Source organism: Peromyscus californicus, unplaced genomic scaffold, assembly GCF_007827085.1.
Source record: "Peromyscus californicus insignis strain IS unplaced genomic scaffold, ASM782708v3 Scaffold_7__1_contigs__length_154581171, whole genome shotgun sequence".
Taxonomy (NCBI): domain Eukaryota; kingdom Metazoa; phylum Chordata; class Mammalia; order Rodentia; family Cricetidae; genus Peromyscus; species Peromyscus californicus.
This window is the reverse complement of record NW_026294595.1, coordinates 49,080,174-49,106,161: the sequence shown is the minus strand read 5'-3', so window position 1 is coordinate 49,106,161 and position 25,988 is coordinate 49,080,174. Positions and strand designations below refer to the sequence as shown.

General features: G+C 45.0%; 2 protein-coding genes and 1 long non-coding RNA gene across 10 annotated transcripts in view; 1 reads left to right on the top strand and 2 right to left on the bottom strand.

Moving 5' to 3' along the window:
• Pdk1 (pyruvate dehydrogenase kinase 1) overlaps positions 1–4,830 on the bottom strand; it is a 34,152-nt gene extending 29,322 nt beyond the window's left edge. For both annotated transcript variants that reach the window (XM_052723864.1, XM_052723865.1), the window contains exons 1-2: positions 4,520–4,830; positions 2,788–2,929 (exon numbers count right to left, since the gene is read on the bottom strand). In XM_052723864.1, the coding sequence (XP_052579824.1) occupies positions 2,788–2,929; positions 4,520–4,715 (338 nt within the window). In that variant the 5' untranslated portion in view covers positions 4,716–4,830. The remainder of the gene's footprint in view (positions 1–2,787; positions 2,930–4,519) is intronic.
• A 149-nt stretch (positions 4,831–4,979) lies between these two features.
• LOC128101081 (uncharacterized) lies at positions 4,980–11,907 on the top strand. The gene is made up of 3 exons (XR_008214986.1): positions 4,980–5,175; positions 9,320–9,430; positions 9,521–11,907. It is a non-coding gene; the product is annotated as an uncharacterized LOC128101081 (long non-coding RNA).
• An 11,210-nt stretch (positions 11,908–23,117) lies between these two features.
• The window catches only part of Itga6 (integrin subunit alpha 6), a 71,152-nt gene continuing 68,281 nt past the window's right edge, over positions 23,118–25,988 (bottom strand). For 4 of the 7 annotated variants that reach the window (XM_052722943.1, XM_052722946.1, XM_052722949.1 and 1 more), the window contains one exon: positions 23,118–25,648. In XM_052722943.1, the coding sequence (XP_052578903.1) occupies positions 25,484–25,648 (165 nt within the window). In that variant the 3' untranslated portion in view covers positions 23,118–25,483. The remainder of the gene's footprint in view (positions 25,649–25,988) is intronic. The other 3 variants (XM_052722944.1, XM_052722948.1, XM_052722947.1) reach the window with 1 other exon arrangement.

The window sequence follows — 25,988 nt, the reverse complement described above, 5'->3', positions numbered from 1 at the left end:
GTTCCAAGGAGGTAGAGGCAAGAGAATCTCTGCAAGTTCAATGTCAGCCTGGTCTGTACAGTGCAACTAAAGTTTTTTTTGTGTCTACCGGGCTCCTGCAGCCGCTCAGAACCAAGTAAACATACAGAGGCTTATATTACTTATAAACTCTATGGCTATGGCAGGCTTCTTGCTATCTAGTTCTTATATCTTAAATTAACCCATTTCTATAAATCTATACCTTGCCACGTAGTTCGTGGCTTACCAGTATCTTTACATCATGGTTCTCTCATGGTGGTGGCGGCTGGCAGAGTCTCCTAACTCAGCCTTCCACTTCCCAGAATTCTCTCTGCTTATCCCGCCTATACTATACTTCCTGCCTGGCTACTGGCCAATCGGCGTTTTATTTATCAATCAATCAGAGCAACACATTCACAGCATACGGAAAGACATCCCCAGCACTTCCCCTTTTCTGAGAGGTGGAAACTCGAGCTGTTGGGTGCCATTTGTAGCTGGAGTTTTCTCCAGTCCCGCCTGGGCCTGCAGCCGCTCAGACCCAAATAAACACACAGACACTTATATTAATTAAAACTGTTTGGCCTAATGGCTCAGGCTTCTTGCTAGTTAGATCTTATACTTAAATTAACCCATAATTCTTATTTATGTTAAGCCACGTGGCTTGGTACTTTTTCTCAGCTCTGCCTTCACACCTTGCTTCCTTTGTGTCTGGCTGGTGACTCTTGACTCAGCCTTCCTCTTCCCAGAATTCTCTTCTCCGCTTGTCTCGCCTATACTATACTTCCTGCCTGGCTACTGACCAATCAGCACTTTATTTATTAACCAATCAGAGCAACACATTCATAGCATACAGAGTGATATTCACAGCAGACCAGTAAGCTCCAGGCTACCCAGGGCAGTGTCCCAAAATAACAACAAGGACCAAGGACCAGAAGATGGCTCAGTAGGTAAAGGCACCAGCCTAACAAAAAAGTTTGATGCCTGAGATCCACATGGGAAGGAGAGAACTGACTCTTGCTGTGGTGATACATGCCTATAATCCCAGCACTAGAGAGATGAAGACAGGAAGACTGTCTCAAAATAAATAAAAGAGTCGGACAGGTGGCCACATAAAAAAATATACCCTTAAAACTTCTATTATTAGGCTAGAGAAATGGTTTCAGTGGTCAAGAGAACTTCCTGCTCTTCCAAAGGACCTGGGTTCAGTTTTCAGCACCCACATCGCAGCTCACAACCATCTGTAATTCCAGGTCCAGGGGATCTGATGCCCTCTTCTGGCCTCCACACACCCAGGCACACCTCTGGTGCACAGATGTACATCTAGGCAAAACACCCATACACATAAAAAAACTTAAATTTAAAAACTTTTATTATCATTTTGGGGAAATTGTAGTACCTATATAATTACAATAACTTCTACTTATTTTTAAAAGGGAGACAGTATCAATGCACACACTACATCATCACACTGAACTCACTAATACAGATGTTAATAAAAAGCAGAAGAAGAGTTGTAACTTTTGTGATTTTTGTTGTTTGAAACAGGATCTTACTTAGATGAGTCTGGCCTAGACCTTGCTGTGTAACCAAGCTTGACCTTGAACTTCTGATCCTTCTGCCTCCACTTCCCAAGAGTGCTGGGAATACGAGCGTGTACTACTTCCTCTGGTTTATGCAGTGCTGGGGGTCGAGGCCAGGACCTAGTGCATGCCAGCAATCACTCTATCAACTACACTACATCTCCATCCTCCAGTCTTCATAATTTAGAAAAAGATGCACTTCACCAAAATAAACTCACTTTATAACAAAATACATGCAGCCCTGAATTCATGTCATCGTTCTGAAGACACCATGATATAGCAACAGCAGACAGATCCAGGCTTGAAACCCAGGGCTGCACTGCTGTCTGTGCTCACACCCAGACGCAAAAGGACTGAACCACACCTACCAGGAATGGTTAAAAGAATAAAAAGAAATGCATGTAAGTATATAGCCATCAGTAAATGGTAGATACCTTTCTCTTTAGAGTGGAACACTCCAGCAGAGGCTGTAGCATAAATCTTAAACTTAGTAACAGTATTTCTGTGAAGGCCTGATTGGTTTTCTCAAAACCAAGGAATTTTAATCAAGTACAGTGTTGAGAAGACAAGACACACAGAGCAGAGGAGTGCCTCGATTGCCTTAAGATGCTACTGAAGAGCATGTGCAGGGCAAGAGAGGTGGCCCAATAGTTAGGAGCACTTGCTACTCTAGCAGAGGACTCAGACCAGGTTCCCACCACACACAACAGGCAGCTCACAACTGTAGTTCCTGGGGATCTTGTACCCTCTTCTGGCCTGCACAGGCAACTGCACATGTGTGGTACATCTATACTCACACATTTACATAAAAAATAAATAAAGGGCATGGTGGTACAAACCTTTAATCCCAGCCTGGGAGGAAAAATCAAGCAGATCTTTTTGATTTTTGAGACCAGCCTGATCTACATAAAGTTCCAGACCATCCAGGACTACATAGTGGGACCCTATCTCAGATAAATATTAATCTACAACACTTGGAAAACAGAGACAAGTGGACCTCTCTGAATTTGAGGCCATCCTAGTCTACATAGAGAGTTCCAGGCCAGGCAGAGCTATATGAGACCCTGCCTCAATAAATAAATACATACACACACACACACACACACACACACACACACACACACACACACACACACAAAAGTGTTTTCTTTAACCTTGAACAAAGTCCCACGAGTCCACTGAAACTGTAAACACAAGAAGGGACTCTTACCAACTTTGTACCAACTGTACGGACGGGGTCCTGAGAAGATTGTCTGGAAGGAGGCTTATTTCTTTCATTATATTTGCCAATCTAACAGGCAGTTCTTGTCGCAGAAACATAAATGAGGTCTTTTCACAAGCATTTACTGATCCTGAAACCAAGCACAGTGGAGAAGGCAGTAAGTAGAAGACACAAGCTTTCAGGAGCCAGGAAGTGAGGAGAAATGGGAGGGAGTCCCTTGGCAGGACCAGAGGGTAGAATTACCATAGTGAGAGGAAGGGACTGGAAAGCAAAGCTAGACCCAGGCAAGGTTGAGCTAACTGGTTACAAAGTAACCCTGACTCCAGAAGGACTTCCCAATTCCTGCTATTCCAATGGTTCAGTACAACAAGGTAAGTACTTTGTTATACTTCGCACTTACTATCTATTTTAGGATTAAGATAAATTGCGTGTGTCTGCTAAGGCTGGGGAGCCTGAGAAGAGGTGAGAAAAGCCCCATTCTATATGCCTCACTGCTGCTAGCCTTTAGACATTGTGATCCCTGACTCTGGGTAAATTTTGACCCAGGTATGTCAAAATTGACTAGACACAAATACAGTTCACTAGAACAGAGTCAGTGCAGACAAGGTTTTCAGGCAAAAGGAGGTAAAGCCACCAGCACCCTGTTAGCAACCACCAGGTAGAACCTACTCAATGGTCTGATTCCTGGGAAATTCACCTGCCCCCTTCTCCACTCTTGTATCCAGATGTTCGGCAGAATAGCTGATGAGTAGCCATCCCTTGGCAAACAACTTCACTTGAACTAAAGTCTTATTTCAGCGATCCACTCGAAACTAATTCAATCTTGCAGATGAAACCTTAGCAGAAGCTATCTTATCAACAGTAGGAGTATTATTAAGGAAAACATCTTGCAAAAGTTTAATAGCATATCCATGAACAAGGTGAACATCACTGCACCACAGCACAGACATTTAAAAACTAAAGCAAAAAAACGGGGCCTTGCGTCCTCCCTTAAAAGAGAAATACAAGAAAAACACCTGTCACTGCAAACCACAATTTTAAGATAAAGCATCCAGCCGCCACTTAATCTCTAAGGCCGGCCAACCATGTTATAACCTGACAACACGACACAGAGATAACTTTTTCTACTCCAGAACTTTTGAATTTCAATGTTAGAATTTATATTAAGCATACACACACACACCCTATTACTCCTGATGAGAAGTCAAAGGACTAATTCTGCAGTTCCTTCTGCAATCTGTTTCACACAGACAAGATCATGCACTTTACACGTGCTTGTGGCTGACTGCTGATGAAACGAACTTGCTCTCGGTGGAAACACTGCCGAGGAAAGAACTGGGCCAGTAGTAACTTGTTTCCCTGCCATCACGCCACTCTAGATGATCATCGCTGTGCTGGCACCGATCTCGCCTCTGCAGAACGCCACCCATGAAGCAGTGTGCGCTCTGGCCTTGAACCGGAGCAAGGCTCCCCGGAAGACACCGGGTCCCAAGCGCGCACCTGCGCACGTGCGCGGAAGGCTGCAGCCCGCGGGGCCCCTGCTTTGTTTTTCTCGCACACTAGGGCCTCAAGCCCCGGGTACCGGGTACGTGCCTGGCCTGCCAGCGCCCGCACCCTCCGGAGAGGAAGGAAGCACCTAAGACACAGAGGAGGCGACAAGAGGGAGGAGGGGTGCGCCTGGGAGGACGGGGTCCCGTGCACAAGGCCCAGCCGCCCTCACCGAAGTCCAGGAACTGCTTCATGGAGAGCGGCGACGGCGAGAAGCGCGCGTAGAAGTCCACCTGGCCCGGAACGCCGCGCTCCGACTCCGGCCCGGAGCCCGAGGCCGAGCCTGAGGCCAGACTGCGGCTGGCACTGGGGACCGCGCAGCGCGGCCTGACGCCCCGGCCGCCTTGGAGCAGCCTTGCCAACCTCATACCGAGCCCCGCCGGAGGAGCCGGAGCCCCGGGCGCCAGCCTGCCACTCTGTGCCGCGGCCCGGGCGCTACGTGCGGGACGTGGCGGGCCACGGGGGCGGGGAGCTGCTGTCAGCGCCGCGGCCACCGCCCCCTCGCTGGAGCCACGCCCCTGTGGGCGGGGCCCCGAGGGGATGGAGGCTGGAGAGGAACAAGAGGGAGCGCTACCCAATCCCCCCCCTCGCTGAAGCCACGCCTTGCTGAGGCCACGCCTCCATGTGGGCGGATCCTCGAGAGGACGGAGACGTGAGAAAAGAAGGAGCCCCCCATTGAAGCCACGCTTCCTCTGGGCGGACCCCGGGGGAGGACGGAGGCGGGGAAAGGGAAAAAGGGGAACGCAGCTCAGCCTAGCGGGTGGAGCCGCAGAAACCACCCCGAGCTAGCCGCTAGAATCCTGGCTGGCACTCGGAAGACAGCGCTGGGTAAAGATTTTGCTAATTCCCAGGGAGCCTGCGGGTGGCTAACGGGATCTTACGATCCAGCTCCCCCCACCCCCGCTATGGTGTACCCCCACTTCGCATGTCCACTTGCCTGTTTCCTCCTCCTTCCCTGTCCTAGCCGAAAGACGCTAGGACGTGCGTGGTCGCTGGCAGTGAGCCTGTTCCAGAAACGCCCCTGAATCCTGTAAGCACCACGATTTGCATGCATGTGAAGACTCGAGAGCTTGGAGAGCTCACCCCTGGCCAAATAGTGGCACAGGAGTTGAACTTGGGGTTTATGGCTCTAAAAGATAGCACGACTACAGTCCTCCGAAGAGCGCATTGGCAGCCCACCTTGAAGCACTTTCTGCAAGCAGTCTTGCACAGTCCTTAAAACTTCACTCTCTGCCTTTCTGTTAACTCAGTATCTTAAAGTCACAGTGTGCCTGCTCTGTCTTTTCAATGTCTAGAAATAGTGAATATAGGATTAGAGCATATTTAATATTTAATCCCACAGAACTGCACAGTCTGCAGTTCCTCCTAAAAAAAAGCACTTGTCTTCCCCACTGCTACTTCCCCGTACAACACCCCAACATTTGCGGTGTCTTAGGTGCAAGAAAATTATTGTGTCATGGGTGTGTGTTGTAGGAATTCAGCAGAGTTGCGATATCCAGGGTAAACATTAGAATGAATAGTTGTTTTCTAGAAGTACTTTGGCCTTGAAGAATCATTGCGGTAAACAGTAAAGAATCTTTGTAAAAAACAGTGATTGTTTTCCATGGTTTGCAGACTTGTTTTACTGCACCAAGGTCATGCAAAGGCTGCAACACTGAGGTTCAAAAAGACACCTCAGCACACCTGAAGCTCTTGGATTATTGTGTACTGCAAACGATACACAATAAAGAACTGGAGTCATGAGGGCATGTGACGCTTTCCTTTAGTGAGACATATAGATTAGATTAGGAACTTTGTTATAAGGAAATACTTTACCCAAAAAACAACCTTGTGTAACAATCAATAAATACACCTTTGTACGGCTGTTCCGGGGTTCAGTCCATCAGAGAGGCTGGACCTTTCTGCTGCCACATAGGCCTTAAATTTCATCTTGGTGTGCCTTTTTTCTTCAACTGACCCATGCTACACAGAACACCCCGACAGGTGTGAAGTTTATCAATTATGTAAAGTACACGTAAGAGAGAATAACACTTAACAACTCCATGCTGGTCATCCTTGGGTTTTGTAAAAATACATAAATAATGAATACTGAGGACATGGCTCAATTGGTAGAATGATTGTCAGTCTGCTGAAGCCCTGGGTTCCATCCCGAACACTACAAGGAAGAAAAGAAAACCCCAAACATTGTGTTGGCCCAAGCCTGTAACCTCAGCAGTTTGCAGATGGAGGTGGGAGCAGGGGTAGAGGGGAGAGGGGGGAAGGGGGTGGGAGCCGGGGAGGTCAGACGTATTCGGTCATCGTCCAATACAAGCCAGCTCCTATCTCAAAACAAAGAAACAAATAGCTGCCCCCAAACAGAGAGAGAGAGAGAGAGAGAGAGAGAGAGAGAGAGAGGAGAGGGAAATTAGATGTGTGCCCCTTTGAGTAAGCTGTTATTCTGTATCCACCAAACTGTGTGAGGCACAAAGGGGAACATTGTCCACCTAGAAACAGGTGCTTTTGACTACAGAGGAAGAGAAACGGTTTTTCAAGTATCCTGATGATACAGCAGAAACTGTGGTCCCCTCTTAGGGTTCAGAGTCTCATTTATAAAAGAATAGACTAAAGTGGAAGGTCAAAGATAATTTTATTAGAGTTTAAAAGAAAAAAACTCCAGGGCGGACAAACTGTCCATCTCAGCAGTGGCCTGGAGGAGGAGGAGGAGGAGGAGGAGGAGGAGGAGGAGGAGGAGGAGGAGGAGGAGGAGGAGGAGGGAGAAGAGGAAGAAAAAAAAGCCATGCTGTTGGCTTACCAGCGTGGAAGTCAACCGGGTGGCAGCAGTCAGCCACATGGTGGGAAAGGGGACCTTAGAGAAAAGAGAAAAGAAGCCCCAAGTACCAGGAAAAGCATACTTAGGTTCCTTCTGGCCAGCATCACAGAGGGAGGAAAGGAGGGGAGCAGGGAGGGAGGGAAAAGTTAAAAGCCGTGCCTTTCTGACTCTAGCCTCAGAAAGGTGGGCAGACCCAGCAGAGCCTCATGGTGATCTGTAGGGACTGTGTTGGGGGGGGAGGAATTCTGGGAAGGAACAGTACAGTATCTCATTAAAGGAAAAATCATTGCCTGTATGTCTTTAGCATAGCTTAAGGTGAGTCTGCTTTCCTAGGAGTCCTTGGCCGGGGGACTGACCCTGCCCAACCGGACTGTTAGATCTCCATCCAGGCCAGAGGTTCTATTCCCTTAGCCAGATGGAGTTTTTTTCTCAATGGGCTTTTACTTTTACTCTAACATTAAGTGCTTTATTGGAATGGACCCTGTAAAGAAGGACAGAGGAACAAGAAAAAGACATTTATTTCATACAGTTGTGGTGTATAGCCAGGGAATGATAATTCTCAAAAAGTGGCCTTGAATTCCAGCACATGCATCTTCAGCCCAGTACAGTGAACTGATTGTTTAGAGAAGTGGCAGGTCATTAAATGAAAATGTCCTTTACAAAAGGACCTGTTTTTATAGCTACTCCTCTGTCTACTGCTTTTTTTTTTTTTCTTCAGTTGCCTGTAGCTCAAAATAATATATCTGCCAAAGGGGGTGTATTTGGGGCAGAATATTCCAGTACCTTTCAACACCATAACTTCAAATAAGAGAGGCTGTTGTATGAAAGGATTAGGTTTGTTCTGGGTGACCCCGAAAGCAGTTGGAAACTATGGAGTAACAGATCTGATTCAACAGGGAAGGCTATTGTTGGTTACAGTCATGTCACTGAGATGGGCACCATAGAGGAGGGGCTCTCATCAGTGACCTTTGGGTAAGAGTCTAGAAAACAGCCCTATAAGGATGGCCTGTGACAGATGAGTCTCTCTCTGTCTCACCGGCCAGCTCCCAAATAATGACACAGAGCATTATTAATTATGAAAGCTGGGCTTTAGGTTAGGCTTGTTTCTAACTAGCTCTTATAACTTAAGTTAACTCATTTCTATTCATCTATGTGCTGCCACATAGCTCGTGGCTGTGACCTCTCCTCCTGCATGCCCTGCTTGTTCTGCATCTCCTGAGCACTTCGATTCCTCCTCCTCTTCCTTTCATTCCCTGGAAGTCCCACCTATACCTCCTGCCTAGCGATTGGCCGTTCAGCTTTTTATTACACCAATCACAGTAATATATCTTCACACAGTGTACAAATATCCCACAACAATGGCCCAGGGAAAGTGTGGGCAAACAGTGTAGTGTAAAGAAAAGAGCCTGGGTTCTGGCTTAATGTTTTGACTGTGCTATATTGGCTATATGCTCTTGACTCAACCTAGGAAAAGTACAACATATGTCTTCCTAAGTTACTGTAGCATAAATAGTATACTTATACATGTTAACATGATGCCCAGGCCTTACTAAATAGCTGATAGATGGCATCTCAATATTAGGATTTTATGAGAACCATTCACATATATGATGTGCTTGCTGTAGACTTTTCCAGAGGCTTAGGAGAAAACAATTTAAAGTTGAATATTAAACATCATTCAGATGGCCTCCTATCTGTTTCTTTATCTTTTTTTCTTCTTTAGATTATTTTATTTTATTACGTGTTTGGGTGTTTTGCCTGTATCTATGTATGTGTACCATGTGTGTGCTGTGGATGTCAGATGAAGGCATCAACACCCTGGAACTGAAAATCTGGATCATTATGAGACTCCATGTGGGTACTGAGACAAAACCCAGGTCTTCTACAAGGGCAACAAGTGCTCTTAGCCATCAATCCATCTCTCCAACTCTTCTCTTATCCATTTCTATTAAATTTGTTGTTGCTGTTGTTGGGTTTTTTTTCTTTTTGAGACAGAGTTTCTCTGTGTAGCTTGGGAACCTGTCCTGGAACTCACTCTGTAATCCAGGCTGGCCTCGAAATCACAGAGATCCACCTGCCTCTGCCCCGCCCCCTCCTCCCCCTCCAGTGCTGGGATGAAAGGCATGTGCCACCACCATCCGACTAATTTTTTTTTTTTTAAAGACAGGATCTCACTGTATAGCTATGGCTGGCCTAGAACTCACTATACAGCCACACTGGCCTCAAATTCACAGAGCTCTACCTGCTTCTGCCTCCCAGTTGCTGGTACTAAAGGTATGTGTCACCATGGCTGGCCATTTCTGCTACACTAACTCCAACCTCTCCCGATGCCTTCTTTCATCTTCTTCCTCTTCTTCTTTCTAGGTCATTCCCTGAGCTCCAGATTCTTCTACTAGATCAAGCATAGCATCATTCAGCTCCCTCAACCTGTCAACAGCAATGGGACATGGGCTGGAGACCGGACTCCCTGCATATTGCCTGCCATAGCAGCCGAAGAGTTCTCCTCGGAGAACTCCACTTAAGTGACGTGGGGATTCTTGACTTTGCTGCAGAAAAGAATTTCAGGATAGGCCGGAATGAAGCAGAGTTGAAGTTTATTAGGAAGAAAGTTTAACACAGCCTTAAGCATGAGGTTTATTAGAGAGATGTTCAAGGAATGGATAAGACACATGGAGGTGCCGGCATGGCCTTCTCAGGAGAGAGTCCTGCTTCTGTGTCTTGGCAGTAACCAATTATAGGATTTGGTGGCTCTTAAGTTGTATCTCTAAGAGTTCCTAAGAAATTTCTTCTCTCTCTCTCTCTCTCTCTCTCTCTCTCTCTCTCTCTCTCTCTCTCTCTCTCTCTCTGTTTTGATGAATCAGTGGGTGAGAGTCTTCAACTACACTCCAGGATAAAGGGCCCCTTCCTTTTTATGTCCCTTTACTTTTTTCCTTATCTTTCTTTCCTGCTTCAAACCCACTTCCATCTCTGCTGCTATTATCTGAGCACATCAAGATGCCTAAATGACATTAACCTGTGAGGGAGCACAATGGAATAGCAGAAACAAGGTTATCCCAGAAAACAATCATCTTTGTTGTTGTTTGTTTTATGTTTGGGATTATGTCTGTGCATGTTCATGTGTGTGTGTGTGTGTGTGTGTGTGTGTGTGTGTGTGTGTGTGTATGCATACGTGCATATGTGTGCACATGTGTGCATATGCCTGTGGAATGCAGAGGTCAGCCTCAGGTGTCATTTTCTATTGCTCTCCACCTTATTTTTTGAGACATGGTCTCACACCAAACTTGGAGCTCACCAATATGGCTAGACTAGCTGGCTAGCAAACCCAATAATCCTCCTATCTCTGATCCCCAGAGCTGGAATTAACAGGCCACTTAGCTATAAACATTTTTTATGTGGGTTTTGGGGACCTGAACTCAGATCCTCATGCTTATATGGCTCACACTTTGCCAACTGAGACATCTCCTCAGGCCAAATTACCAGCTTGGGGGTTTTATTATTATTCTTATGCTTGGGGGTATATTATGATGATGATGATGATGATGCTTGGGGTATTATTATTATTATTGTGATGATGCTTGGGGTGTTATTATTACTATACTTTGTTTGTTTATTTGTTGTAGTATGTGTGCCCTTGGGGAGAGGGTCCAGAGGGTGGTTGTAGGGGTGTACAGGAAGGGTACCGTGGCACATCTGTGGAAGTAAACGGACAACGTACAGGGACTGCTTCTTCTAGTGTAGGAGTTCCAAAGATCAAACTCAGGTCACCAGACTTGGCAGCAAGTGCCCTTACCCACTCACCAGCTCCATCACTGCTTTACAAAGTGGGTTTTCTCTTCCTCAAAGTGGATTCTTTATGCTTCCACACGATACACAGGGAACGAGCCTGTGGGCCATACACAGTGTGTTAAATTTTCCTTCCTCCCTCTCCCTTTCTCTCCTTCCTTCTTTCCTGCCCCAAAGCTGGAGAGGACGTTACAGAAGAGCTGTGTTACTTGTCCATGCAGAGTGTCTTATGTAATCATGCTTTAAAGTTCTCTACCTTTTTCTTTTGGAGACAGGGTCTCACCATGTATGGGCCCCGACTGGCCTCAAACTCCAGAGATTGACCCACCACAATGCCCAGATCCATACTTATACTTCTGCCATGCACACACACCTTAATTTAGCAAATTTGAGCCAGACTCTAACTACACCAAGAATTTATGATCCATGAAGGACGCGCTTAGCAGGAAAGCGTGGGGGAAGCAGCAGAAAAAAAGCTGGACAGTATCACCCTGTCTCCAATGCCCTCTGCCTTCAGAGGACTGGGAGTACAAAAGGAGAGAAAGGTCATTTATTCCTCTGTCTCTTCCTGCTGGCTGCCTTTGTGTTCCTCCAGTGTGGCCGCAGTTCCCAGTGGCTTAACTCAGCTCACACCCCTAAAAATAGTTCCTTCACCAAATCCCATTCCATTTCCCTTTTGAGTGTGCTGTCATTTCCTGCCTGAGATGTCTGTTTAATGCACTAGAAAAATAATTTTCAAGAAAATGGATAGAAATTAAGATGATCATGCAGCAATAAATTACCATGTGTCATACTTCTCATTTACACACCAACTAAATAAAAGCACCAGAAAACAGCAACAAACCGTATCGCCAATCCTAAGAATTAAGCCAAAGTCAAACAGGAAATAGGAAAAAGAATTTGCAAAGGCTGTCAAGTTGGTTTTTGCTGGGAAGCAGCAAGGGTGGTCCCTGGGCTAACAGGTTGACTTTTTCTACGGTTTACAGAGTTATGAAACAGCTGGAAGGCGATCAGTTCTCTGGGGTGGAGGTGCCTTATAGACATCTAGCATTTCACAGTTTCATCATACTGTGAATCTTTTTTCTTTCTTTCTTTTTTTTTTTTTTTTTTTTTTTTTTGGTTTTTCGAGACAGGGTTTCTCTGTGTAGCTTTGGAGTCTGTCCTAGAACTCGCTCTGTAGCCCAGGCTGGCCTCAAACTCACAAAGATCCGCCTGCCTCTGCCTCCCGAGTGCTGGGACTAAAGGCATGCGCCACCGCCGGCACTATGAACCTTCTTAACAGGAAATCCAAGTGTGCATGGTGTGGAGGCCATCTATCCATCAGGATTTGTTTGAGGGGAAACATTGTTTTTGTTTTGTTTTGTTTTGGAGACAGACTCTCACTATGTAGTTCAACTGTCCTAAAACTCACTCTGTAGACCAGGCTGGCCTCGGACTTCACCTGTCTCTGCCTCCAGAGTGCTGGGATTAAAGGCATGGGCCACCTCACTGGCCTTGGAAACATTGTTCTTTATGTAGAGAAAGTACTTTGAAGCAGAGTAGGAAATTCTTTACCCAGCCCTACCCCAACCCCTGACCCCCAACTCCACCCTTCCCCTCACACACCCCCAGTAAGGTTCACAAACAGGAAGTTTGCAGGAAGCCAGGAGAAGAATCCACTTTGCTAAGCAAAGGGGAAGGGCCACAGAAGGCCGCAAACAGGATCGTTTACAGCGTTGAGTAGTCGTTTTGTTGAGTAGTCATTTTGTTGAGTAGTCGTTTTTCTTCTGTTTTCTCAAGGCAGGGTCTTTCTGTGTAACCTTGGCTGACCTGGAACTAGCTATGTAGACCATGTTGGCCTCGAACTCACAGAGGTCCCCCTGCCTCTGCTGAGATTAAAGGCATGTACCACCACACCGGACTGTGAGCAATCCTTTAATGCCCACATTTAATAGTTAAAAAAAATTTTTTTTTAATTTTAAAATACAGTTGTTAAGACTAGTTTTGTTTTGTTTTTAAAATATATTTATTATGTATACAGTATTCTGTCTGCATGTATGCCTGCAGGCCAGAAGAGGGCACCAGATCTTATTACAGAGGGTTGTGAGTCACCATGTAGTTGCTGGGACTTGAACTCAGGACCTCTAGAAGAGCAACCAGTGTTCTTAACAGCTGAGCCATCTCTCCAGCCCCTGAGACTAGATCTTTTATGCCTTTGTAGAAATTGAAAAAAAAATTTAAAAAGATGAATTTTCCCTTAAGAACTGGAACCAATAGGGACATTTGCACATGAGTCTAAGTGAAGGTATGGCGGGGGATAATAAAGAATCTACAGCTGGCCACAGATACAGAGCACTCTGAACACACTGGGATTGGAGCTGGTAAAAGATCAACTTTGGGGGCAAGTGAGACAACTCTTGCTGCCAACTTTGATGGCCTGAGTTCAATCCCCAGGACCCACTTGGTGGAAGGAGAGACCTGACTCCTGAGAGTTGTCCTCTGGCCTTCTCATAGACGCTGAGGCATGTGTGTTTGCATGTGCACCTGCATGTGTGTACAGACACAGATAAACAGGTAAGTGTTAGAATTCCTAGCCACTCGCCCAGCTACATGACTGCACATGCGCTGTCCAGTAGCCAGGCAAGATGTTTAGTTATCCCAGGGACTTACATCCTACGTAATCCGTGTGCAGTGTGATCACATAATTTGCAAGCAGCATGATCACATAATCTATGCACATGCACGGCATAGCTACACAAGCCCATATGCACATGTGCGGGAGCGGGGGGACAGCTATAAAAGCGGGTTCCATCTATTCCTCTCCCCTCTTCCTGCATGATCATTCCATAGGCTATGCACACCCTTTCTGTTCCCTTCCCTTAATAAACTCTTATAGTGGGTTTTGCTGTGCCTTGTGGCTTCTCTCGTATGGTAAACAGTGCCACTTAATAAATAACAGTAAGTAAAAAAATAAATTTATTGAAAAAATACAAAGGAATAAACCATGAGCTTGGGCACATTAAAAATGCAAAGGTTTGACTTGAGCAGGTAACAATTATGAACTGAACAGCTCCGTTGTACATGCGTCTCCGGGTTCCACAGAAGGGACAGAAGGGAAAGGGAGATGGAGAAGATCCTGATTAAATTGGAACAGTGACATATTTGGTTCATTCCAGTGGGAAGACCCTAGCTAGAGGCTAACTGGTAGTTTTTCTATCGCCTAAGCTTGAGCTTTGTCTTACTGTTTATCTGGGTTGGGTTGTGGTTTGCTGGTTGACTGGGTTAGGGTTTTTATTGCTGTGATAAACAGCATGACCATGAGCAACTTGGGGAGAAAAGGTTTTATTTCCTCCTACACATCTGTGTCACAGTCTGTCAGTGAGGGGAATCAGGGCAGAAACTGAATCAGAGCAGGAACTTAGAGGCAGGAGCTAATGCCTGAAGACATGCTAAGGAGATGGGAGGAATAATCATCCCCTTAGAGAGCTAGAGTACTTATACTTTCTAGAAGCCTCTCCCATGAGGCAGCTGCTTCCGGAACGTCTGCCGTACAGCACTGCGAGGCCTGTCTGCTTTTCTCAGTTCTACCTCAAAAAGCATTAATTTTCCCTTTCTATCTCTTTTTCAGATAATGACCACAGTCCTAAGCATGCTGTCCCTGACACTCTGGGCTTCCTTCTTATTTCTTTCAATCTCCCCACTCTTCCTTTCAACATACAACTACTTGCCCACCTCCACTGGTGAACACGCCTGCCCTTTCAGACCTTAACTCAGAAGGCGTGGCCTTTTCTCTTCCTTTGAGTCGAGGTGAATGAAAGACTAGAATGTTTCTCCATGGGGTCAAACAATCTCCTGCTGAGTTCTGAACTATCAAAGGGTCTAAGACTAGAACATGCTTCCCCACAATACGGTGGAGCGATGGAGAGCTGAAGAGAAGGAAAAGATACAGCATGGCCGTCTGCCTTCCCTGTCTTTGCCTAAAAGTAGGAATAGCTTTTAAAGATATGGTTTCCTTTGTCTTCTATAAGGGAGAACAGAGGTATTGACATAAAACACAACTTTCCTTTCTTTTTTTTTTTTTCAAGACAGGGTTTCTCGGTGTAGTTTTGGTTCCTTTCTTGGATCTCACTCTGTAGACCAGGCTGGCCTCGAACTCACAGAGATCCGCCTGGCTCTGCCTCCGAGTGCTGGGATTAAAGACATGTGCCACCACCACTGCCCGGCTAAAACACAACTTTTATCCAAAGGGAGTAAGAGTTCATTTATTCTGGGCAAAATATGAGTTATCAAGGTCTGTAACATGGATTCACCTTGCCCTGAGTAAAGTACTCCTCTCTGACAGAGGCTATATAAAATTTCATAGTCACAGAACAAAAGAAAACCATAAATCAGTGTATTTACCAAATATATTGGTGAGGGCATCGGATAAGAGGGCTAGAGCAGAGTAGGAAAATCTCAGATTGCAATAGATGGCATTCTTAGCTCCAGGGTGGTAGACACTAGAGATGGGCTGTTTAATAACATAATCCAAAGTTTTGCCTAGTATTTTTTTTTTTTTTTTTTTTTTTTTTTGGTTTTTCAAGACAGGGTTTCTCTGTGTAGTTTTGTTGCCTTTCCTGCAACTCACGCTGTAGACCAGGCTGGCCTCGAACTCACAAAGATCCGCCTGGCTCTGCCTCCCAAGTGCTGGGATTAAAGGCATGCACCACCACTGCCCGGCTGCCTAGTATTCTTAAGGCTGTAAGGGCACATTCAGAGGCATCCTGGGCAGGTGGTCCTGTGGTGTATAAGAAAGCAGACTGAGCAAGCCAGCAAGCAGCATTCCTCCACGGCCTCTGCTTCTGTTCCTGTCTCCAGATTCCTGCCCTGCTCAAGCTCTTGCCTTGGCTTCACTCTCTGGTGGACTGTGATCAGGACATGCCAGCCACACAAACCCTTTCCACCTCAAACTGTTGATGATCATAGTGTTTATCATAGCACTAGAGAGCAAACTGGGGGGAAGCAGAGACCAAGGAAGACACCAGCGTAAACTCTGGGCCTCCACATGCACCCACACACGTGTGAAAAAGTTAGGAGGACTGCGTGTCATCCAAGGTGACTGGCTCATAACTTCGCCACAGTCTGGATGGTCTAGCCACTTACTCAGCCTGCAGTCTTCATAACAGATGTGAATTCAAAAGCAGCTTTCCAGTCTCACTAACTTGGAGGTGGTACCAGAGGAATCTGTGTAAACAAGCTTTTATCTGTTATTCATTTGCCAGACTTCCACGCCTTTTTCCTGTGTCCTGTCTCTTCTCTAAGAAAAATGTTCTGCTTTCTGTTGACAATGCACTGTTACAGGTCCCCAAGAATGCTACAGCTTTCATTTTCCTTATTGCAAGTACTGTGTGTGTGCGCGTGCGTGCGTGCGTGCGTGTGTGTGTGTGTGTGTGTGTGTGTGTGTGTGTACACAAGTGAAACAGTTGTGTCGTGGATATCATTCTGTATAAATAAAATGTTGATTGGCCAGTAGCAGAAAATATAGGCAAAACAAGCAAAAAAAAAAAAATCTAAAAACAGAAAGGCTGAGTAAAAAGACACTGCCAACCACCACCGTGAGTACCAACATGTAAGATACTGGTAAGCCATGAGCCATGTGGCAAGGTATAGGTTTATAAAAATGGGTTAATTTAAAATAAAAGAACTAGATAACAAGAAGCCTGCCATGGCCACACAGTTTGTAAGCAATATAAGTCTCTGTGTGTTTACTTGGTTGGATCTGAGCGCTGCAGAACTGGCGGGTGAGAGAGATTTGTCCTGACCATGGGCCAGGCAGGACTGGAGAAAACTTCAACTACACAGTAGTTCATCTCTTACATATACATATGGAATACATATTCTAATAAGCTTGTTTTTTTCTCCTATTAATCTCTTTTTTAGCAGGAGTCCATCCATTCCAACCCAAACACTCAAGAGTGTTTTGTCTTACACATCAAAGTTGAAGTTGAATTTAGCGTGGTACACACCTGCAACCTCAGTGCTCAGGATTCTGAGGCCAAAGGATCACAAACCCAGTGCTGGTCTGGCCTACATAATCAGTCTATGAGCAGCCTGAGTTACATAGTCAGACTGTGTCTCCATCAACAAACAACAGCATCAACAAAGAAAACCATACCAAAGAAAGTTTTGGCTGTGTAAATGCTGTTGCCAATCAATGCTCAGTTCTGCACAGACTTTTATTTCTCCCTTTTCATTGAGAAAGTGCTATAATTTTGTTGCTGTGACCAAATACCAAACAGGTTTCTGTTGGGTCACGGTTTCAGAAGGTCACTGTCCATCCTGGCAGCAGAGGCCAAGTGGAGTGGCTGAGTGGGAGGCCGTGGGAGCGCCCTCACATGGTGGCAGACGGAAGTGGGGACAGGTGTCCTAAATGAAGTGGGGGGGGCACACCCTCAAGTTTCCACAACCTCCCGAGACAGCATCACTAGCTGAAGACCAAGCATCCAGAACACACCAGCTTAGAGCATTGTGCATTCCAACAATAAGAATCCCCGGCTGCTGTAATTCACTCCAACAAGAACCTTCTAAGGCCATGCTATTGAGACAGATCAGAGAGACCCAGTGCTTAAGGGAATTTGGCTAGGGGTTAACTGTTGTTAAGAGTGCTTGCTGCTCATACAGAGGACTCGAGTTTGGTACCCAGCACCCACATCAGATGGCTCACTACTGGCTGTGAGGGTATCCAACTTTAGGGGAAGCTCTCTTCTGGCTTCAGGGGGTACACATGTGAAATACACTTACAAAGATACAAACATAAAAATACATCTTAAGAAGCATTAATATAAAAGGATTCTTTAAAACGTTTTAGCTATTTTATATGTATGAGTGTTAGTCTGCATGTATATATGTGTACCACATGAATGTCTGATGCCCTCAGAGGCCAGAAGAGGCCATGTTGGATCTTCTGGAGCTAGTTATAAATGGTTGTCAGCCACCATAGGGTGCTAGGAACAAAACCTGGGTCCTCTACAAGAGCAGCAAGTATTCTTAACCACTGAGCCACCTCTCTAGCCCATAAAAAAGTATCTTTTTAAAAAACTCAGCAAGCATGCAAAAGGCATTTTAAAAAATATATTTCTATTTCAGAAAAAAGAAAGCATGAATAAATCAGCAATTCAACATGCCTGCTTTATTATCCGGGCACATTGACTTTTATGCACACCCAGACCCTAGCACAGACCCATATTATGACCATTATCTCAATGGCTGTGACAGCCTAACACTGTCCTTATCTCTAACAGAAATAAGTCAGTGTTGATGTTCAAACTGACTTATGTTGGTAAGTACATAAAAGAGTTGGGCTCATAATTACATTTTTAAAGATGGGTTTTCCTTCTATCGCTCAGGATGACCTTGAAGTCCTAGATTCAAGGCCCCCTCTTGCCTCAGCCCCTCAGGTAGCTGACATTATAGGCACGGACCACCACACTGGCTCAAGTATGACTTTTAGCTAGTGGAGGGCACTTGGGTTTGTGGGTTGTGGCTACCACACTTAATAGTAAATCATGGGCTGATAATGAGAAGACAGGATGTTCTAGTAATAAAAATTAGCAGTTTCCCCATCTGAAGAAATGACTTACATCTCCACTTCCTCCCTTCCTACTTGAACATTTTAATTCTGTACAATAAAGAGTGTAAGTAAAAATCAGGCAACACTAATAAGCACTTCCAAATGGTCACACTTCCTCCCTATACAGACCTCTGAGAGGAATTCTCTTACAGATTTTACAGATGTAGGAACTACAGCCCAGACCTATGACTACATCCACAGCCCCAGGGTCATAATATAAGGGGTGAAGCTGACTCACCTCCAATTTGTGCTCTTAGGTACCACCTACTTGTCTGCATTGAGGATGGCACCTCTGACTGCTTATCCAGGTACAGAAGTACCATAAACAAGAGACACTTTTATTCCATGGGCAGAGCATGGAGACACAGGCCACTTGATGATCTTTAAGGAAGTTCCCACTGTGGCTGTACTCAGAAAGCTTATTGGAATGGGATTCCTCCCAGGTGTAGGTGGACTTTTCTGTCCTGCCAGCCAGCTCCCAAATTAATGACATGGAGACTTCTTATTAATTATAAAAGCTTGGTCAATAGCTTAGGCTTGTTTTTAGCTAACTCTTATAACTTAAATTAACCCATTTCTATTCATCTATGTCCTGCCCCAAGGCTCGATTACCTCATCTAAGTACTGCCCATCCTGCTTGCTCTGCATCTCATAGCTTCTCCTCGAAACCCCACCCTTCTTCTTCCCAGGGTCTTCTCTGCACCCAAAATCCTGCCCAGCTATTGGCTGTTCAGCTTTTTACTAAACTAATCCAAGTGACAAATCTTCACAGTGTACAAAGACTATTCTGCAACATTTCTCCCTTTCTGTCTAAATAAAAAGGAAAGATTTTTAACTCTGACAAGATTAAGATTCACCTAGAAAGGCTCAGATATCAACCTTATACAATTCAACTGTCAGTATTTTGTAGCTAGAGTTTTCCTGGTCCTGCCTGGCCCACGGTCAGGACAAATCTCTCACCCTCCAGTCCCGCAGCTGCTCAGACCCAACCGAGTAAACACACAGAGACTTATATTACTTATAAACTGTATGGCCGTGGCAGGCTTCTTCTTATCTAGTTCTTCCATCTTAAATTAATCCATTTCTATAAATCTATACCTTGCCACATGGCTCATGGCTTACCAGTATCTTACTTGCTGGTACTCATGGCGGTGGCTGGCAGCGTCTTCCTCCGCCTCAGCCTTAATTCTGCTAATTATAAAGTTAGTTCAGGGCTGATATTGAAGCACAGTTGATAGAGTCCTTGCATAGCATACATGGAGACACCCACACACACACACTGAATAAAACTGAGTGTGCGGGCATATGCCTGTAATCCCAGCACTAGGGAGGTGGAGTCAGATGATCAGAAGTTCATGTCGTCTTTGGCTACCTAATAATTTAAATGTCAACCTGGTTCCATGAGACTGTCTCAAAAAACAAGCAAAACAGCTCCCTTACTCTTATCAATACTATCTCGGTTTTCCTTTTTTTATGTATATGAGTGCTCTGTCTGAATGTCTGCACACCATTAACAGGGCACAAGATTCCATTACAGGTGGTTGTGAGCCACCATGTGGGTGCTGGGAATTGAACTCAGGACCTCTGGAAAAGCAGCCAGTGTTCTTAACTGCTGAGCCATCTCTCCAGCCCTTCTCTTTGTTTTTTGAGACAATGTCTTCCTATGTAGCCCTGACTGGTTTGAAACTTTCTATGTAATAGTCCAGGCTGACCTAGAACTCAAGAGATCCTCCTGCCTCTCTTGAGCGCTGGGATTAAGGGTATGCCACCATATCTGGCTAATACCATCTGTTTTAGCTTATATTTCTTATAAAGTGTCAGAGAAAACCCTTAAGTTTAGGAGTCTGAGATGGTAAGATCCCATCAGAAAGGTGTGTGTGTGTGTGTGTGTGTGTGTGTGTGTGTGTGTGTGTGTGTGTGTGTAGGGGGTTAATAAAAAAAAACTGAAATAGTCCTTTAGAAAGGCCAGACCAAATTTTATTTCTCTGTGTAACCCAGAACCTAATTTAACATCTCTAGACATTTTTTTTTAACTTTCAGCTGGCAAATGATGGGCCTTAATAGAACACCCACCTACATCTATCCACTGGTTATTGGTAAATTGAACACTTACCAGCTAGGCTCTGAGAACAACAGCAGTACATTCTGACCCTACAATTGAGGACTTAGGGCAGATGTTCTAGAAGGATAAAGAGTGAGAGATTGTGTCTGCCCTCCCCTCGTCTGCTCTGCTTCCTTGCCCTGGCAGAGGCTGTGTGACTAAGGTGCATCAGGGCAGGGCAGCAAGATTGAGGCACTTACGCTCTGCTCACAACTACAAATTGCACTTGACTCCTCCATTCCTGAGTAATCATGACCTGGTTAGTTCTGCCCTTTGGGCACCTGGCCCACAGAGGTGCTAGGCTGAACCAACTTTCCTGGTCTGGGTTTTGTTTGTTTGTAACAGCTTATGTTCAGAGTCCTTAGCCATGCATCCCCTTATGAATTTCCTTCTAGATGAAGTCTGTTGCCAAGACCTCTACAGAGTTGGCCTCGAATCCTAATCAAGAACACTCCTTACAAATAAACATTTTTTTTAAAAAAGGGCCAGACACTTGTAGATGAAGTGGGGTTTAATTCCCAGCTAATACCAACTGTAACTACACACACACACACACACATACACACACACACACACACACACACACACACACACACACACACACACACACACACACACACACGCCAGCCAGAAGGTACAGGAGTAAAGGTGCTTGGCCCCCCAAGCCTGATGACTTGAGTTCCATTTCCAGGCCCCACATGGTGGAAAGAATCAACTCCTGAGTTGTTCTGACCTCCATGCCTGTGCTGTGACCCGCGTATGTCCCCTCACAAATACGCACACATAGAAGTAAATAAATATAAGAAATTAAATTAGTAAAAGGCGCACTCCTACATCTAGGCAGCTGAAAGCAGGCTGTTTGTCCCTGACCATAATCAGGACCAGAGGGAAGAACAGACTCCTACTGGCTTTGCAGAGCCCCTTCTGAAGCCACCAGCATTCTGGTCTCTAGTCTCTGAACAATCTCTTCCTCCCCAGTGGCCCCTCTCCTTTGGCCTTGAGGAACTGTTTGGAGATCACCAGCCCTGAGAACACACTGGCTGGAACCCTACCACATCCAGCATTTCCCTCTTCCTCACTGAAAACCCATTACTCTCTCAATCCCCCACTGTCTTCGCACACAGTCCTTCTGTGCGCGTCTCAGTAAGACATGGCATTCAAAAGCTTGGTCTCAGCCCTGCTTTCCTAGTCTAGAGAGAGTCGAAAGCACCTGCTACCTAGATCCTCTCCACATCCTGGAATGTTAATTCTTAGCCACAGGGCACATCATAAACCACGGCTGTGTGTGACCCATGACATTTGGGCAAGCAATCTGCAACAGGAATAACGTGTCCCTGCTTGCAACATTCCCTCTGTGGCAGAGAACCCAGCAATGCCATCGTTGTTCATGGGCATTCCTGTGTGACTTCTGACATCAGGACCTCCAGTACATGTGACCTGTATCACAGCTCTAGCGAAACCACAGCTAATGATAGACTCAACGGCTAGAATGATTGCTGTCGTGGTTTAGTATGGCAGATCCACAGCACGGAACTGTGAACTGGGGCTATGAAAAGGTCATAGGCACTGGCATAAATCATTCAAAGTACCAATTATGTATTTCATTGGGCAGCAGCACCTTTTTGTTTTCAAAGAACCAAGAAGGGCAAGGCTCAATACATAACAACTGCAATGAAAAGTCAGTCAACAGAGCAGGCAAACACACAGATAGGAAATGTATTCAGGTCAGGGTATGCTCCATTGTCAAGACACTATCCATGCACTTTCCTTTCTGTATTGATTGCGGTAATCTAGAGAAGTTTCAGAAAACTGCTTAAGCCTGGATGAAATGCCCTTTCTGACTGGTGGATTCTGGGAAACCAGCCCTAGAGATGAACTGAACGTCACATCATTGCCGGACTAGTCTCACACTCACACTGTGTTCTAAGGAGGAAACAACTCGGCTACAAGAACCTATATTTTTAAGCCACAATGTCATCACAAAATAAATACTGTGCCAGGCGTAAGCCTCTGAAGTAGAGTATCACTGAAGAGAGACAGCTCCCAGTTTGTAGGTATTGTGAATAAACCACCTAGAAGACTATTTTCTGACTGATAAAGCTGACATGCCATCAGCTAAATAAGAGATTCAAAAGAAGACTAAAAACAACAACAAAAGCACCCCCCAGACAACTCCAGGGGCCAGTGAGATGGCTCAGCAAGTACTTGCCACTAAGCCCAAGAACCCAGGCTGGATGGATGGCTAGTGCATGGCAGAGAGAGAGAGAACCAACTCCCAAGAGTTGTCCCTGACCTCAGCAGTGCTCTGTGGCACATGCACACTCACACATATGCAAGCATACACAGTAAAACAGATAAATTAAAAAACCTTCCATCACATCTATATTGTACCACTTGAGGCACCTTGGGCTGTTCTGAAATTATATGGGACACTAACAAAAATATTGCAAACTTCACTTTGGCTTTGATAAAATACAAAGAAAGGCAACTCAGGTTGTCATTTATAATTTAGAGTTTGCTTCACATACATAATGCTGTGTTAATAAGCATGAACACTTTCATAAAAAATTTATTTCACACTTTTATACAAATATCCACAGGTATTTTCTAATTATGAAATAATTTTACAATGCTAGTTAGTATAAAAACCTATCAAATGCAAACACACCAGTGACTTGACTTGAGATGACAGTTTTAACAACTATAAATTTAAACAACATCACATTCTTATTTCTCTGTTGTTGCCTCCCTCTCCACCCTCTTCTGGACATTCATTTCTATAACAGAGGTCTACAGACATTGTCAAGACACCAGCTTCTTCGTTGTTGTCGTCGTGTCCTTCAAAGCCAGTACGTTGGGCTCCAAGTTACCCAAGCAAGACACTGAGACTTTAAACGCTATTAGGACCCGTGGTAGAGAACTTTTTGTAAACAAGGTATCATTTGTAAAATTATTTTTATGAGTGAAAATGCCAAAGTAGAACCAGAACAAAAGGTTTTAATATCTTAAGGGTATAATGTTTTATGAAAGAGAAAAAAAAAAAAAGAATTAAAACTCCAAAGCAACAATGGTACATTTAGCAATGTTTTGTTCTTTTAAAAGACTGAAAAATGGCTTGGATTATAGCTCAGTTGGAAGAATGCTAGCCTAGCATGCACAAAGTGCCAGCATCCCAAGCACTGCATAAAACTGAGTGTGGTGGCAAACACCTCCAATCCCAGCCCTTGCGGGTCGGGGGTCAAGGAGGAGAGGCAGGAGGATCAGAAGTTCAAGGCTATCCCCAGCTACTTAAGGAGTTCAAGGCCAGCCTGGGTTACTTGAGACCCAGTCTTGAAAAAGACAGAGAACTGCTTATACAATATCCAAACAAATTAGCACCTCTTTGCTGCTGCTTCCATATAACTTAATTATTTTAAAGCACAATTTAAAAAATCAGCTTTGATAATATATTCAATCTCTGTTGAATATATAGAGGAATAACTGTTTCCCCCTCCTATCACTTTAACAAACAAAAACCAAGGTGGGCCCGGGCATACTAGGCAAGCACTCTAGCAATGAGCTAAACCTCCTGCTCTAGGCTTAAAGGTCTTGTTAAAGTAGTCACAAGTCATCTGGAGGAACTTAGATTGGGGTGAGCAATTTAACAAACTGGGACACGGACTCGCTGGTTGAATGGTTCCGATGTTACTTATGATGCTAAGCGCCGTGGCTCTCCATCTGTCTGGTGCGGCTGTTTTGGCAACAGATGCTCTTCAGTAGTCTCACACTGGATTGGTCTGGATCCACACACGCACTCACTTCAAGTCCTGAATATACAGTGTTGACAGCAGTGAGCACACAGACCCTAGAGTTCAAGGAGCAAACTCACTTCCTCTAAGAGTTCTGAAAGTTACAGCACGAAGTTCAGAAGTTCCACACAGGGCTGAAGACCATGGAACAAATGCTGGGTAAGGATGAAACACCTTACAGTCAACCCTTCATCAGACTTTTGGGGTTGAGGGAGAGCCTGCCAGAAAGGAGATGGTATCATCTACAGATAAGTTTAAGTGATTAAAACAACCCTTGCATGTTTATAAAGAACTTTCTTTTTGCGGTAAATACTCAAGGTCAGAACAAATGACCTCCCAGGCTTTCATTCTGATTGCTTAAGCCGATCTGAAGCATCTTTGGCCTATTAGTCAATACAAGATGGCTTGAGGAAAAAAAATAAATATATATCAACAAGTGTAACTAGCATTCAAGTCTGTCACACCTGTGCTTCAGTGACGAGGGAAAGGGAACCTGTGTGCGTTTTGGCATCAGCAAGGATCCTCATTTAGGAAATGGAGAGAGAAGGCAAGATGGCAACATCACCTTCTATTGCACATTTAGGACAGAACTTTCAACAGAGACACAGCTATCCAACGGCAGTCTTGAGCCAAGGGGCAATTTACTTGCAGGTTCTCCGATCTTATGAGAAGGATGCTTGCGGGGGCAGACCGGAATGGCCACTCACGAGCCCGGGTGATGGTGGGGGCCTTCCTCCTCCTGTGCTATCAGGAGAGAATGTCCCAGGAGCACAGATAGGCAGGCCCTGCCCCAGTACATGTAATGTAAGCCAGTCACACCAAAAACAAAAGCAATATGGAAAGTTAAATTAAGGGAGTTAAAGAAAAATCCACACTAACAGTCTTAAATCTGGCTGTGCAAATCAGGAGCCTCAGGTGTAACAATATCCACCGTCGAAACTGTAGGTCCACACTGTGTCGTCGGTCTGAAATCACACTGCGTGTGCAGGGCAGGCTTCGGACCACCTGCACTTCTGAGTTGGGAAAAATAAACCGGATTTGGGGTGGTGTGACGCTTCCCTGGCCCTCTAGGAGTAACTTTCATTTTCATTCCACTTTGTGATCCACTGCTTTCTTTCGAGGTTATTATCATTGTGTTTTTCATCTTTGATCTCGCGCTCTTCTTTCCGGATCCGGACAGCATGGTATCGGGGGACGCTGTCGTCGTACCTGGAGCGCTTAAAGAATCCACACTGGAGAAGTGGGGACAGAAGAGAACAAGGCGGAAGTTAGCCAATCTGAAGACAGGTGCACTACACCTAACATCTCAGCGTTCAGTTCAGCTAGCTCTGCCTCTGCAACGCTCACCACAGACACCGTTTTCCTGAGGAAAACAGCAGCCAGTGCGGATCAACGAGAACGGATGTGGGGCTGGAAGACACGTCAACTTCATCTTCTTCACATTTTACAGCTTTGGCTATTGCTTGACTAACAATTTAAGCATTTTGCAAAACAGTGCTTTTATGTAAAAAAAAAATCACCATATAAATAAAAGATCTAATTTTCAAATTACTAGACCATTATAAAAGAACC